This window comes from Amblyomma maculatum, chromosome 2 (assembly GCF_055883805.1).
Source record: "Amblyomma maculatum isolate TAMU_Amacu chromosome 2, ASM5588380v1, whole genome shotgun sequence".
Classification (NCBI taxonomy): domain Eukaryota; kingdom Metazoa; phylum Arthropoda; class Arachnida; order Ixodida; family Ixodidae; genus Amblyomma; species Amblyomma maculatum.
The window spans coordinates 90857846-90873811 of record NC_139345.1 but is presented as its reverse complement, the minus strand read 5'-3'; the positions used below and the strand labels follow the sequence as shown (position 1 = coordinate 90873811).

Sequence of the window (15966 nt, the reverse complement as noted above, 5' to 3'; positions counted from 1 at the left end):
AACGGGCTATCCTCAGTTTCAGCTTATATTGTGTGCTGATTCAAGAGAAATACTCGTTAAAAGCATATAGGACGCCTGAATGGAAGGTTTTAGGGGTCGAAAAATCAACTGGTTTATTTACTTATTTTCATAGATACCGAGCTATCATGGCGTTTGAGGTTGTTGGGTTGGGTCTCTCGCTAGTAAAAAGAAAGGTGAATTATAGTGAGCGAATCGTAACAGTTGTAACCGACGAAGCAACTGCTTGCAAAGCGACCACAGGACGCTCAAAGATCCGTGTTATTCTAGCCTCCCTGTAATTCCTTTCTGAACTTGTGCTCGCTTCAACCGTTTTTATGCTATATGCTGACTTAAGAACATCAATTAGTTGCTAGTTTCGGGGTGTTAAAGGACTAATAACACCTATTTTTTGGGTTGTGTTTTATCAATTGTAATGATGCCTAGGACATTACTGTACACAGACCAGCACGTCCCATTCGCGTACGACTGCTGAATAATTTGTAATCGAATTTCTTTTCTCACCTGTTTCGGTGTCAGTTTCAACAGTCGAGCGATGTTTGTAACGTCAAAGTCAAGTCTATGTCACGTGAGGGATGAAAATACAGCGATATAGTCATTGCTCTGTTATTTGAGTTCACTACAATGATAAAGCCAGCCTGCCTCAAGAACAGGAATCATTACAAGTGAAGAATGAGCGATTATATCGCTGTTTTCTCATGCCGCGCAAAAAAACACGACTGTGACGTCACAGCCATCTCTCGGATATCGAAACCGAAACTGGTGAGAAAATTCAATTAAAAATTATGTAGGGGTCGTAAGCGAAACCTGCATGCGGATCGATATACAGGAATGACTTACGCATCATTAACACGCAGAAAAATGCCGCCAAATGTGGTTCCTATAGCCCTTAAAGGGCAAAGTGTGACGTAAATTTGACTGCCAGAACTGAAATTTCCCTGATGGCGGCGAGAAGAGGGCGACGGAAAAATGTCTGTGCGCATGCGCGACAGTGGGAAGAACAGGGATCGACACCAAGCACTTCCACCACAGAAAATGTAATCAGCACTCGTCATAGAAGCACTGGCCTAGCGCAGAAATACGCCAACAAAAAGGGCCCGTCACGGTGACTCAAGGGTTAGGACAATTGACTACTGAACACAATACGAGATGGAATCCTTGCCGCGGCAGCCGCAGGCTAAAGTTAAGACGCCCACCCGTTGTATTATGACAGTGCACATTGAAGAACCCAAGCTGGTACAAAGTTCCGGGGCCCTTCACTACGGCGTCCCTCGTAGCCTGTGTTGTTTTGGGACGTTAGACCCTATGATTCAAACAGATAAAATGGCTGTCCTGCACGCGTGCAGACGCTTCATCATCACCGTCTTCTCGCCGCCATTATAGCACGCGACAATATAACTGCTATAACAAGTGAACTGCTATTACCGACTACTTGAGGGCTCCTTAAAAATTAGTTTCCTCCATTTGCGTGCGTGTAAGCGCATTCTATTCCAACCTACTCCTAGTAGCATCTGGTTGTTATGAGTCGGGAGGAAAAAAGTTTAAATGACGTGTTGTACTCCCACTTCCACCGCTGCGGCCCCGTACTCACCGAGTGATTTGACCACAACGTTGACCCATCGTTCGTTCATCTTGACGTAAGGCGTCAGGATGTCCACATACACGGTGGCCGCGAGGGAGTTCACGGCGGAGGTAACCGTGCTGCACAGGCCATCGAAGACGCATATCGCGTATCTCGGCGGACGAAATAGTTCGCTCATGTTTCTAACTTTTAAAGGTGCCTTTTTTTTTTTTCACCTTAAACGCAAGCGGTCAAATATATGACATCTTTGCTGAAGGCCCAAATTCACAGAGCATAAAAAAACTATTAATATGTCAATTAGGCATAAGACGTACAGCTAGTGCTGACTAACAACTAAATGCATCGTCTTGAAAGGTTACGCACTATATATACAAAAATGTAGTTAAAATCAAGAAGAAGAAAAATACACAGGCGATCGTATGATGCGGCGAACAAAATATACGTTGAATTTCTGGTTGTATATTTCACTACTAAAATGATGGTCTTGTGTTCAATTGTATTTAGCCGTCGGCTTTTCATATCAGCGCTGGGTGGGCTTAAACTTCTTGGGTGGTGAAAGTAAGCGGATATACATAGAGCCTTCTGCAGGTGAATAATTCTTGATGGATGAAGCTTGCGTAGGATGGAGGTGGGTTGGTTGTAGGCGGGTAGCGGCTTTCTGGACTGCGATGTTGGGCGGTTAGCGGGTGGACATCTTCAGAAGAGTGAAGTTTGTGGATGGCAAAGGTGAGTTGTTTGGTGGTGGGGAGTGAAGGATTCTGGAGGGTGGGTATGGCTGGAGGGCAAAGTTGAGTGGGTAGTGGGTGGAGGCCTTCTGAAAGGTGGCAGCGGCATCACATGACAACTGCTGGGCAGATTTTGTCAAAGTGGCAGTAGTAATGGTTACGGATTGTAAACAGTGACTCGATTGCGCTTTAATGCTGAACAAAAAAGTCTTGTTCTGCTTTTTACACTAATAATGCGGATTGTCAGTTCATTCTATAAGGTTCTTTTTTAATTCTCTGAGATCGTCTACCTGTGACTAGATGCTTAATATCAGTAAATTCCGAGGACTTCTGCACAATTTCCTTATGGCTGGCGACCATTTTAAAGGCACATTGTACAAACTTTCGCCATGTGGAGTTTAACGCCTCGAAATACCGCATGAGGGCTAAGAGAGATGCCGTACGGATGGTTCAAGAATAATTTAGACCACCTGAGGTTTTTTAACGTGCGGCGACATTGCAAAGTACATATTTTGCAGAACGTGTGCTTTGGCGGAGAAGTTTGGTGGCAGCTTTTTTAAAAAGACACCTCCATCAAAATGCGCCCACCACGTCCGTGAATCGATCCCGCAGCCGAGCGCAGCAAACGCAGTTATCGCAACAGATCATAAACAATATTATAGAAAAAAATATAAACGGGTTCGAGGAAGGCCAATAGTTTCGATAATAGTAAAGTTGCAGCCTAAAGGATATCATTCCAATTTGTTTGCTTCATTTCCTCGCTATCTTAATTCGTTTTCACTTTTAGAAGTCGAGACACTCTGAACGTGAAAATAATTGCTCTAGTACAGCATCAAATAAATAAATAAATAAATAACTTTAATTACCTGAGTGTGGCACTGACAACACCGGTGAGGAACAAACCCGAGAAGCCAGGCATGCTCGACAGTCTGGTGTGCACGAAGAGTGGAATAATCTGCACGAAATATACCGCACGTCCATCAGAATTACACACACATTATTTACACTAATTACATTAATTACACAATTTAATCAGAATTTAGAAGTGAACCTAAGCTGCTACGCTCTCGGAGAGAGAACGAGGAAAGGCAGATAAGTTAACTAGAAGGCTGTTCTCATTTGCTATTCTGCAGTCGTGAAGAAAAGAAACGGGATCTCAAAAGTAGTAGATCTGGGATTAGCGGCCTATCGCCTGGGTGCCTTGAGTGCCTTGAGGCTGCGCATTTCTGCGCCTCCATCATAAAGTATTCCTTCTTCTAGGTTCTTCCTGTGGCAGCCATCTTCCGGACGCGCATTATTACGCTAGCGAAATAACCCTTTAAGTCACTGGGCTACGCATTGCATCGCACCCTCTTTATCTTCCCTCTTACTGCTCTCCCCTGAATATGGCCAATGAGACTTTTCTCCTGTCACGAGTTGTCATCTGCCACTATTGGCAAATGGGGAGTAAATTAATTTCTGAGTAATCATGGTTATGCGGCTTATGTACTTAGTGCATTCTGTAGATCCCACAGTAGAATGCAGCGCTTGAATGTCTAGACCAATCTTACAGAAGTTTTGCTTATAAAAAGGGGAACAGGAAAGAGAGGGATGGGCTTAGAAATAAGATACCGAGGGGCCAATTAGGGACTGCAAGAAACTCCGACATTCAGTGCAGACGATTCTAACGCCCTACATTTGTCTTTCGCCAGAATAGGCGTGTACAGGTCAACACCGTCAGCCCTGCACAGTGCGTCTGTATTCCGAACATTATCACCTCCTCGCCGCTTGCCAGCCTGTTTGTTGACTATTATCACACGCTTTGAGCAATTATTCGGTTAAGTACTTGTAAAACAACAATAGTGCTACTTTATTATGTGCATTTCTCCTCATCTGCATGCATTACCCGCCTAAACAGGTAGCGCTTCCAGGCGGGGGACACATTAGTGGAGCGACTGCGTGCAGGACATAGACACGAAACGATGCATGAGTGTCGCAAAAAAATACCACGCTCTAGCTACCGCGACGCTTAGTCGGCGTTGCTGCCATTAACAAGCATGCCACGTGACACGTCGCCCTCTTGTCTAACTTGCAGTGCAACATCCTGACCCTAATATGCAAAACTATTTCTCAGTAACAAACTTCCATTCGTGTTTTCATTTAGCGTGTGTTATTTTTTTTTTAATAATAATCGCATTTCCTTCTCAAAGCACAGCTACACTTAATTTTTATGCTGATAACCGGCACACAAATTGCTGGGAAAATCACTGATATACTCTAAGTGAGCTTGAACCCCTAGGTTTACCGAATTCAATCGTCGAATATTGTTCGAAAAAAGAAAAGCGAGAATTATTTTTTGATGTAAGCACCTTAAAAACTTCGACGAAGTTTTAGAAAATAAGAATGGGAAAGCCCAATCATGACGGGTCATGACGCCACCAGGCAATTCACGCATGTACGAAGCTGATGGTGACATAGAACACAACTTAAATCAGCCCTCAAGATCACCGACTCGTACGCTCGCGCGTGCATCTAACCCACTCCTTTTCCAGAAGCAGAATTGTCACAGTCATCATCATCATCATCAGCCTGATTATACCCACTGCAGGGCGAAGGACTCTCCCATATCTCTCCACTTAACCCGGTTCTGTGCTAGCTGCATCCACTTGACCCCTGCGAACTTCTTAACCTCATCTGCCCACCTAACTTTCTGCCGTCCCCCGCTACGCTTCCCTTCCCTTGGAATCCAGTTTGTTACCCTAACCGACCATCGGTTATCCTCTCTTCGCACTACATGTCCTGCCCATGTCCATTTCTTCTTCTTAATTTCCACTAGAATGTCGTTAACTTGAGTTATTTCTCTGACCCACTCTGCACAGTAATCTGTCACAGTAATCTGTCCTTACTCGTGACTATTAAGTAATGACTAATGACTAATTAGTACTAGTTAGTGACTAGTTAGTACTTGGACTAGTTAGTCATTAGCCATAACTATTGCTGCTACTATTTAAGGTGTGAAATGGTCTTGGCCGGACGGACATGGTCATGACCGCGAGTATGAGCCCTCAAAGACTTTTATGTTCCGAAAGCACTCTATAAGTGGTTCACAAGAAATAAAAGGCGCAGTACCTATCACACTTGTTTCTGTGGACACATGAAGTCCCTCGGCAAAATCATAAGTCAAATAAGCTTCAGACATCGGGTTTTTGCGGGAATGCGGGTAGTAGTGCTGCAGTGACTGAAAAGAGGTGCGGCCTCGGAACGGGCGTGCTTACCTGTTCTATCTTATGGATGGTACCAGAAAGGAGTGGGTCGCAGTCTCGGTACCAGTAGACTAGCGCCATGGCCACTATTCCCAGGAAGCCGGTGGAGAGCACGAGAAGGATGCTGCCCACTAGCACAGTCCTGAGACGAATTCGTAACGCACAGCCTATTTCAATGCCAATTCGCTTGCAAACGGTTTCAATACCAATTCGCTTGTAAACGGTTTCAACGCAGGCACACATATTCGAAGGTTTTATAGACCACAAGCAAAAAGGAGCATCAGGTATTCGACAAAGGCTACTTGAGCTACTTGCATGTGCATACCTTTGCGACTTAAAAAAATGAGTGCCGTAATTTACAGTATAGCAGCAGACGTACTGGGGTGGTATACCACAAACCTCTGAGCATCTGAAAGCGACCTGGCGGCGGCGTATCGTTGCACCACCATCTGGTCCATGCCCATGCGGTAGATGTGGCTCGACAGCAGGCCCACCAAGCAAGCCCATACGTTCTCGTCGGTGGTGAAGTCCAGCCCCGTCCTGCGCGTATATCGATAATTTAACGTTCGATAGCTTGTAGTCAGGTCGCTCAATCTGCCACTTGATCGACTGATGAGCTCAGATTTTAGTTTTTATTCAGGAATGCACTTTTGGCCCACACATTCGCGCTCGGTCCGCAAAAGAAAAGTTAGGCTTTTTAAACATCTGCTGCAGTGATCTTATGCCATGATATGTCTTGTGCTATGCGATGTCATCGTGTGTATCGGAGTGTAGTGCTAGTCTAGTAACTTGGGTTTCATAGCCTATCATTCCAGATGAAAAAAAAAAAGTTTGAATTAAAGCCTGTCTGCTTTGGTCAGTTAATGGTTTTCCTGTCCTCAGCTATACATTACAGGATGAAAAGGTCATATCGTCAGCCATAATATTATGAAGCACTCATCTGCAATCAAACGCATTACAGTGATGAAATTTAGGCGGTTCCTAATGCGTGTTCCAACAAATGTCGTGGGTCTGCTTATTTATAGCCTCAAACTAGTTTTTCATCTGCGTAATTTGCTGAGTAACTTTCTTCAGCTTCTGGCGACCGCGCAAACAGTAGTTAGAGATCACATTCTTCAGTACCGATCATTATGAACTTACGGCTACTCGCAGTTATATGAGAATTTGCAGTGAACAACCCTTGTTGAAAGCTGATGCTGGTTTTTAGTTCCGTGCGCGTGGAACTACTAGTTTACGCACAGGAGATTAGGAAGATAACTTCCATCAGATGCCGTCAGGTCCAAGCCTTGGAACGATCGCGCGTTTAGTGACATCGCTCCTCAAAATTACAAGAGCCCTGCTTCAAACTTAGCGCTCTTTATAAGGGCTAACCCAATATTCCACAAGGGTATCGAGACTCACCGGAAGATGTAAGGCCTCATGTCGATGTCGCTGAAGGGCCGTCTCGGGGCAGAAGCGCCCTCAGAAGAATCTTGGACCGAGTCGTGGAGGATCTTCGCCAAGACAGTGAGCGGGCACACCAGAATCAGCACACCCTGCATGGCGTCCGCCCACACCACTGCTCGGAGGCCACCCTGCAAGAGCAGTGAGCGCGTAAAAGAAAGACTCGTAATAACTGGCCATTTTATTTTTGCTGTTTAATGGAGGAGTACATTGCTATATTACATTTACACCAAACTTCAGCTGAAGCACATATTTTCCTCACTGTTGAGCTTGGCTGAACAAAAGCCAAGAACATGTATCTCTTCACAAGCATTCTGCACACATTTCCATGTTGTCGTGGAAGTCGGGGGATAAACCATTGATGTTGTAATGGTGAACGTGGAAGAACAGAGCATGAAGGATGAGAAGGAATAGACAAAATAGACGAACATTGTGATGCAGAATAACGGGACATCTATGCGATATCAGTGAAAATCTTCTTAGTGATTTGATGTAATAAGACAACAAAATGAAAGTAAAATTCCGTAAAGAAACTTGAGATTCGTTACGTGCACATGGTCGTAACTTTGAGCTACACACCGATGAAAGGAGACGAATTAGACTGGGAAAACCATTTATACTAAGCAGTAAGATCTTCAATTTGAAGACACAGATCCGTCTTGAAGATGTCGCTTTTGTCGAGTCGCTTCTGACTTGCGTTACCGTAGTTGCTCGTCTGCCTGTCATCGGGCACCTTTAAGACTGGCCCTCCAAGTGCATCGCTGGGACTGCGAAACATAGAATGACTGGAGCCCAGCTCTATTCGCACGACGAGCTTCATTCTCGCGTTACTCGAGCCTCGCCCACGTTCGAGGACGGTCGCGTGCAGCTGCAGTATATATGGAAGCCTCAACTTGCATTCCGGAAAAAAGACGCATCAAAGACAAAGTAGAGCACTATACCCGCATTGGTGACGTCCGCATTGTCTTGACGACGCTCTCTCTCCATGGCCACCCATGTATGCAGCGCGTTTGGTCTTGAAGGATTGCTGCCGTGGCTCCCCCAAGACGCAACGCCATCTCCTCCTCCTCCTGTAGCGGACCTGGTCTTGGCGCAACGAGTGCGCTTCACTTAGCCGCACGCATCATGTTACCTAGATGCTCATCTGATGTGTATGCTGTGCCCGACGAAAGCGTGAAGCGTTATCGTTTTGGGACCATCTCTCAATACCAACAACTATTGCCGCGGAATTCACTCTAATAGAGATAATAATGTTTTCGCGATTAAACGACCTTTATATACCGGCAGCCATTCGAATTCTGAAGCACCTGAATTAATGGGACTGGACAGCGAGAAAGGAAAAGGGAGCGATAGAGACAGCGGGCAGCGTTAAAGTGTAAAAATTTGTGTGGCACTTTGGACCACTGGAGTGCGATAAGGCCAAAGCCTTTGTTTGAAACTTCGCTGATTCCTGGTTTTACTGTAGTTGCTTCTGTATGCTGTGTGGTGCGGCGTTCGAGGAAGCGCCAAATGAAAGGAGCCACATGGACGCCTGAATCGATATGACTAGATAGCGTAAGTTACCAGCCAACATATGAAGGCCCCGCTTTAACCAAGCCGTATGAGCGTGTCTGCGTGACCAAGGGATAACGTGAATGCAAGGGTTTTGGCAGGTTGATCCTGATATCATCCTCCCATGTGAAAGCAGAGACCCGAGTTGGCAGCTCCTGCCAAACGATAATGCCCTGTGATTGATGGAGACCTCTATGACGGCATTCCCACCTCAGCCAATCAGAGCGCCACAAAAGCGTGACACTTTTGCTGACGACAACGATGAGCCGGAGTGAGGCGGTACGTGAAGAGTGGCTGTTCCTGGCCCTACGGGGCTGGGACTGGTAGGTCAACGCCGCTTGTAGCGGGGGCTAGCCTGCCACCAAATTTTTATCTGCTGTAGGCCGTCATTGCACCCGCCACCGCTTAGGTGGCGGACGACGGCTGTTGCGGCGCACGTTTTTCTCTCCCTCTTCATTTTCTTTCTTCTCCATTTTCTCTTTTCTCCGCAAGAGGCAGCGGAGGTGGCTCAGCAGCAGAGCCAGTAGCAGGCCCGTGCATTTTCTTTTCCTTCTTCCTACAGCCACAACACCAACAACGATGAGCAATTAAATGCTTTCGCCTTAATAATAAATTGTGCAATTAGGGCCGTAGCTCTACTACTCCGGGTATAAACCCAGGAAACGCTTTTTTCCGTCAGCATCTCCTTCAAGCTCAGCCAAGGTCAAACTGGGACTTAGCCTGCCAGGTGAGAACACTCGTTTAGTATAGTGAGCTATGGGGAACTGGTGTATTACCACATGAGTGTCAGGTTTTGACCAGATTACTAAAGCCCCTTTATTAATTATGAGTAGTAATTACTTATTAGTTAATTGTTGTCAAAATTAACTTTCCGGTACATAACCATGTCATCAAAATTTGATCGCTACTGTTTAATAAAGTTGCACATGTCTAACTATCAATTACAGTCCATTAGTATTAATTATTCACTTCTAATTATTTAATTTGCTGTTAAAATCAAAACCCCGCCGCGGTGACTGAGTGATTAGGATGCTCGACTGCTGTACGCAAGGATGGAAGATCGAATCTCGTCCGCGGCGACCGCTTTTCTACGGGGGCACAAAGCAAGGCGCCCGTACGTGTGCTGTGCGATGTCAGTGTACGTTGAAGAACCCCAGGTGGTCTTCTGTATCCCTCCATTACGGCGTCTCGCATAGCCTGAGTCGCTTTCGGACGTTAAACCTCGCAAACTGAACTAAACCTGGAAAAATATACCTCCTACAGCCCCGTTGGAAAGCTTATAAGTGTACGAGTGCGCTACAATGGTTGAAGGTCTTAATTACTTACCATTAATCAATTAAGAGTAATTAAAAATTGAACTCTAAGCTACGGTATCGTCATCGTTGAAATGGCTTCGACGAATATAATGCACACCTTTCAACAGACATCGCTCGATTGCGTGTAACCGAGGTTAAACCCATATGATTTTATTTGCTGTGGTAGTTTCATTAGCGTTTCCCCAAGTGTGTACTGAAATTTTTTATAATTGCTTCTTGAAAAATAATGGCCTTCTTTTTTTTTTTTAATAGCAGTAGTTAGGGTCAGAGAGAATAGTCCATCCAATGCTTATTCCAGTCTCCCGCTGCCCTTCGTGGCTTATACGGCTCAATTGCGCTAATTATTTGTGCTAGCTAATTCGACTTGCCTCGCCATTTGTTTTGCCTGCTGGTCCCTTCTCAAACATGCTTTTACGCCGCCGGTCCGGTTTCTTCCCCATGGTGTTTTATTTTGCGGCTCGTGAAACACAAACATAAAGATAAACAAGCACCTGTGCGAAAATATAAAATGCAAAGTGGAAAATAAAAGGCTGACACTTTAACTGCAGCTTGTTTTACGACAAGGTGCAATTGTGCGAGCGTTACGGTCCCATTTCGTACGTAGCAAAATAAAGTGGTCCCAATTAATGAACACAAAACAAAGCTGTAATGGTACCGAGACCTCATCTGGAAGAAAGAGGCCGTCCCCTTGAAACTGTCATCAACACAGGACACCTCAGGACCATCAATGTTGTGACTAGCTCGCCAATCCCCAGTTCTACGCGCCAAGCTGCTTTCTCTTCGGGTTGCTGGAAGAGGTAAATCAGTGCAGTGGTATCTCTCAGCTTTTATATTTCGATTACGTGTAAAAAGACAAGCTGCGTGTTGTTGAGGTTATTTCTTTTACCATGATGCTCCCGCAAGAGGTTTCTGAGTGCATGCTACGCATCATCAACAAACAACAGGGTGAATCTGCGAAACAAGTTCTCCGTCAGTGGGATCACGGCGAGGCCGCAGTGTAGCGTACATGAAGTGAGCATTGCTCAGCTATTTATTAAAACATTATGACAACAAGGTCTGAATGCGCACCCCATTTCTCCAAACATCCGTCTTGGGAATGCCGCTCGGTATCATACGTAGGCTGGATCCTTGTAGATATATTTATGACTGTTTTCGCCCTCTCGTTAACCGTTATGACTTACCGAGGCTAGTAAGAAGCGATTTTTCAGTGCTATAAATACATGCGGAAAGGTTTTAGAATTGTCCATGTAAGAGCAAATATTTTTATTAAGGTCAAGCTTTCAGAAAGGCGCAAAGATAAGCGGCAACTAATAGTGATGCTGCATGGAAAACACGCCACTTGAAATCGCATAGAAGACTGGGCTCCGCGAAAACTTGTAACAATAATAGAAGACAAAAGGTATCTTGAACAAAGAACTCACCAGCGCGGTGTATATGGTACCAGCGAAACCGGTGGCCACGCAGCACCACACAAGCGGCAAATGGAAAGCTGTAAGCAAATAGCAAGGACTTCGAATTTCGCTCCGAGTACCACTAGCGTCGCCTCTTTAAAGAAACCAGTAGGAGTTCATTTTTAAATAAGTAACGCAAGCTCACTGGAAATAGAGAATCATTACACATACAGCCGTGACTGCCAATGAATGTAATTCGGAAGCTTGTTTTGAAGCATGATGACATTAACCTATAAAGGGTAAGTATCGTCAGGTGTTCAGTATTTTTGTATCAAAACCAATAAACTCAAATGACACATAGGTATCCGCAACGCGTTGAGCCTAACTGCAGATACAAAAACATTGTAAGCTTGTAAGCAAGCGCGACAGTCATGCTTAATTTCAGTCCATCTGCTAAACAGTCCCGAGCGCCTCCTTCCGTAATTTATTAACAGGCAATGAACGAAACAGTTACTGTTGTTATTAATATACATATTGTGAGCCTTCCGTGGATGTTCTTTAATTTGTTCATTCCATGATCTTCCTCTTTCATTTGTACATACCATCATTATCGTCCCGTGGCGCCGGCTCCGGTTTTTGTCATCGGATTAAAACGCTAGACAAGGCATCGCTGGCCTTGCCGTCTCAACCTAGCCTTCTTTCACAAGCAAACAAAATAGACGAGCGACTTGCTTATAAATCTGGGTGCAATCATACATTGTTCTTACTGCAGGGCAAAATATCTTATATCACCGTATTGAGAAAGAAGCGATGACATACATGCAGCGAAGAAAGAAAAAGGTAAAGCTTACACATCGAGACGGCGACCCCTGCTGCAAAGATGCTGATGGCACCTTGCATTTGCTGCGAGGAAGGGATTAAAACACAAGAAGAGAAATGAATAAAATTAATACGATAATCATAGTTTTATATTGGCGTCGCAGTTTACATTACCAAACGGTATGTGTTCCAAGTGAGTTTGTAGTGCACTCCATTGCTTATTACGAATAATATCAATTTTAATAAATAATCAACTGATTCATACGTAACATATGCTCTCTTAAACGAATTAGATAAATATCGTTAAATAAATAATGCACTGTTATATATAACCATTCGTTTATAGTTCGTTGTTCAGATACAAAGCTATAGATCGCACTGGAAGCTGTTACGACCAAGCATCCGCATTTGCGCGCTCTATTGTTCGCCTGTGGGCATGGAAAAGTATTGTGAAAATGTGGTGATGGTCCATTGGCTCTAAGTGAGCCTGTTTCCAGGAATCCTGTTTTGTAAGCCTGTTTTGCTTTGTGGACACCCTGCAAATGCCAAATTGACCCTGTCAAGAGAACGTCTGGAAAAACACAAAGAAACGTCCCCCTGCGGGAAATAGCAGGAAGTGCTTTCTTTCTTTTGTTCACCCTTCCAGTCGAGAAGTGCTATCCTCCAGTGATGAATGCCTCCTATCCAAAGGAGACGACAGAGTGACATGTCCGCTGACGTGCAGGACAAGAAAGGAGCATGACTCATACAGCCATTAAGTGATTTCCCAGGAATGCAGGAAAGATTTGCAATTGTCGAAAAGGGACAATGCTGGGAGCTCTATGCGGCGCGCACGTGCACTCGGGTTTCTGAGAAGTAAAACCACTTGTCAGAACCAGCCTGTGGTTTCTTTGCTGAAGAATAGAAATGTACCTCCTCTCCTCGCCGTTCCCAAGCTTTTCCCGCCAACAAGTGATCACGCCCAACGAATGAATGCCGGACCAGTCAGTGCTTCAGACCATCAGTGCAGTGATGTGTTCGATTGGATGCCGATACCTGAGGGGCGTGCCCTGGATTTGGTTGGTCAGCATCTTCAGAGAGGGGCTGGACATAGGGGGTTTTAAGGACGCTGCAGAGCACGAAATGTCGCTCTGGGCCCTGGGTAAACGGCTCATCCAGTCGCTTCTCGCTATGAACTCTTAACGCTTGTCATTTTGCTGATGTACCCTTCTTTTTCATGTAAATATTCTTGTAAATACGTTTTCTCAAAGTGCCAGTAAACCTGCTTGTACATATTTTACCAACTTCGAAGATTCAGTCCTTCTTCAACCCCGAGTCTCTGCACGCTACCAAGTGAAGGCCGGGTCGACGTAGCCCCAGCGTCACGACAAAGCCATTCAAATCTCCCAGGCTACATTCCTTCTCTCAGCCCTTACCTGCTGCAGCAGCTCAGTAAGTAGAGCGCACGGGTGCTGATGCCGGAGTCGCGGGATCGAATATCATCGGTTGCGACTGGTTTGCGATGGAGACGACGTGAATCAGCGCCACTGTGTTTTGTAGTGTTACTGCACATTAAAGAACTTTCCTTTAGGCACATCCCATATCGCTCCAGTTAATTCGGTTTTGTGTTAGCTGCATACACTTCACCCTTGCGAACTTCTTAACCTCATCCACCCACCTAACTTTCTGCCACTCCCTGCTACGTTTTCTTTTCCTTAGTATCCAATTTGTTATCCTTTTCGACCATCGATTATCTTGTCATCGCACTACAATGCCCATTTCTTCTTATTGATTTCCACTATATGTCTTTAACTCGAGTTATTTCTCTGATGTACTCTGCACGCTTCCTAACTCTTAACGTTACCCCTGCCATTTTCCGTTCCATAGCCCTCTGCGCTGTCCTCAACCTAAGTAGAACCGTTCTCGTTAGCCTTCACGTTTCAGCCCTATAGGTGAGTACTGGTGAGACGTGTGGGGCTCCGCAGCCCCTTTAGGTGTTTTAAACCACGCGCGCGTCTTCCTATTTGTATTTGTATTGTGTTGGACGGGCAGCGCGAGTGCGCATGAGCAAGCAGATAATCTTAGGAGGCGTGACGTTAGCGGCGACAGACGAGGGTAGATAAGCGCGTCGAAAGCAAGGCGCCAGGGCCTTGTTTGCCCCGGGTGAGAGGCCGGCGCTGGGCAGCAGGCGAGCGTCATGGGCCAGCAGGGTGTGCACGGACGACTGAAGGAAGATCGCCGACATGCACGAAGATGGAAGCAGTGCCTGCAGAAACGGCCTAGGCGTAAGTTGTCACGCGAGGAGCAATGTTTCTTGTGCCGCCGTTTGCGCTTTGGCCCTATTGGTCGTTTTATTCGCTCCGCAGTGTTTTGTTTTGCCGCAGTAAAGCCCTGACATTCTTCCCGCTTTCCGTCGGTGTTCTATTGTCGCGCGCATGAACAGTCTGTTCTCAGCGCAGCAGCGCCTTATGTTTCTTTGTTTTGCTTTTTTTGTTTATCCGGAATAAACCGGTGTTTTTAAGGGACTGGATTTGTCATTCGTCGGACGAGACCATGGCTCGCGGACCCGTTTTTTGAAGGCGAGGCCTTCACACGCAACTGTTATATATGCTTTCTTCTCGAGCGGTACCGGTAAGATGCTTGTCATAATCTGCGAGGAATTGCCAAATGGGCTCCATCCCAATCTTATTCTCCTAATTATTTCCATTTCATAGTCCGGATCTGCGGTTACTGGTCGAATTTACACATCGACGATCTATTGGCTCGGAGAGTCAAGCAGACACACAAAAACAATCAAGCCCCAAGAAAATAGACGCGGCCACTGCAAGCAAGCGCGAACGCACTCGTGCTCGTAACTCAACACAGAACGGATCATGAAACACATTGAGTATTTCGAAACGATAAAGGCAATGTTTTGAGGAAGTCTAATTTGGCTCATCTAATGAATAAAATGTGTGTTCGTAAAGCAATGAAATTTATTCGTCGTATGGTGGCTTTCTCATGAATATTTGCTGAAGAGTTGAAATCGATTCGGATGAAAGGGACGCGATACTTTAATCGGCGAGTCTTCGTAGCAAGCCCGTCTTCGCAATCCAAAGGTCCTGTGTTCAGTTTCCATTCTATTAAAATCACCCAAGTTTTCTTTTAAGCTCAGTTGTTTTTATTTGAGGAAAAAAAAAAAATGCCGCCCTCAGAAACTTCTGTCGTCAAGAGTATTCTTGACTTGTTGTTCCCATATTTATTTAACCAAGTTTTACGGTTTGGGCGCATGGGCGGGCAAAAGGGTGAAGAAAATGTGGTCGCTAATTGCGTTTTGGCAAAAACACCCGACCACAAGCTATGCGACCCGACTAGATGCCTGCTTGTGCGCCGACAGCTGATGAACGTTTGGCACTAAATTCGATGAAAAAAGCACCACCAGGTTCTAATACGATGTCATAGCCAATGCCATTGGCTATGCCAACGTGCAATACAATAAACTTTTCGCGTAATTTTTTTTTCAGCAGTATTTTTATTAAGCGTATTATTAAATGTGTAAGGTGGGCATGACGCCCTCAAGACAGTAAAATTTCCAGAAGCCCACTTCCCAACGCGAGAGTCCTTGCAAATGAGGACCGCGCGGGTTCATGCCGCCACCGCCGAACACCTATCGTGCCCAGCACGTTTCCCTCTGGGAGAAGACATACAAGCTTCGCAATAAAGCTGAAGTTGCTGAAGCGGAGCCATTTGTGGCAATTCTATTTTAATCCTCTAGAACTTCGTACAGTAAACATTCACCTCCTGTACATCCGTTAAGAAGCAGATGAGTCCCATTTAGGTGGCAACGAAATTTAAATGAGCTAACCTATGATACTGCTTGTTGTGTACCAAAAAAAAAAAAAAAAAGTGTCGAGAATACGT

General features: G+C 45.3%; 1 protein-coding gene across 2 annotated transcripts in view; it reads right to left on the bottom strand.

Moving 5' to 3' along the window:
* The window catches only part of LOC146199242 (sodium-coupled monocarboxylate transporter 1-like), a 62077-nt gene that overhangs the window by 19765 nt on the left and 26346 nt on the right, over positions 1-15966 (bottom strand). For both annotated transcript variants that reach the window (XM_084594729.1, XM_084594730.1), the window contains exons 4-10: positions 12120-12171; positions 11299-11366; positions 6969-7141; positions 5967-6107; positions 5580-5709; positions 3192-3280; positions 1610-1719 (exon numbers count right to left, since the gene is read on the bottom strand). In XM_084594729.1, coding sequence (XP_084450855.1) covers positions 1610-1719; positions 3192-3280; positions 5580-5709; positions 5967-6107; positions 6969-7141; positions 11299-11366; positions 12120-12171 — 763 coding nt within the window. The remainder of the gene's footprint in view (positions 1-1609; positions 1720-3191; positions 3281-5579; positions 5710-5966; positions 6108-6968; positions 7142-11298; positions 11367-12119; positions 12172-15966) is intronic.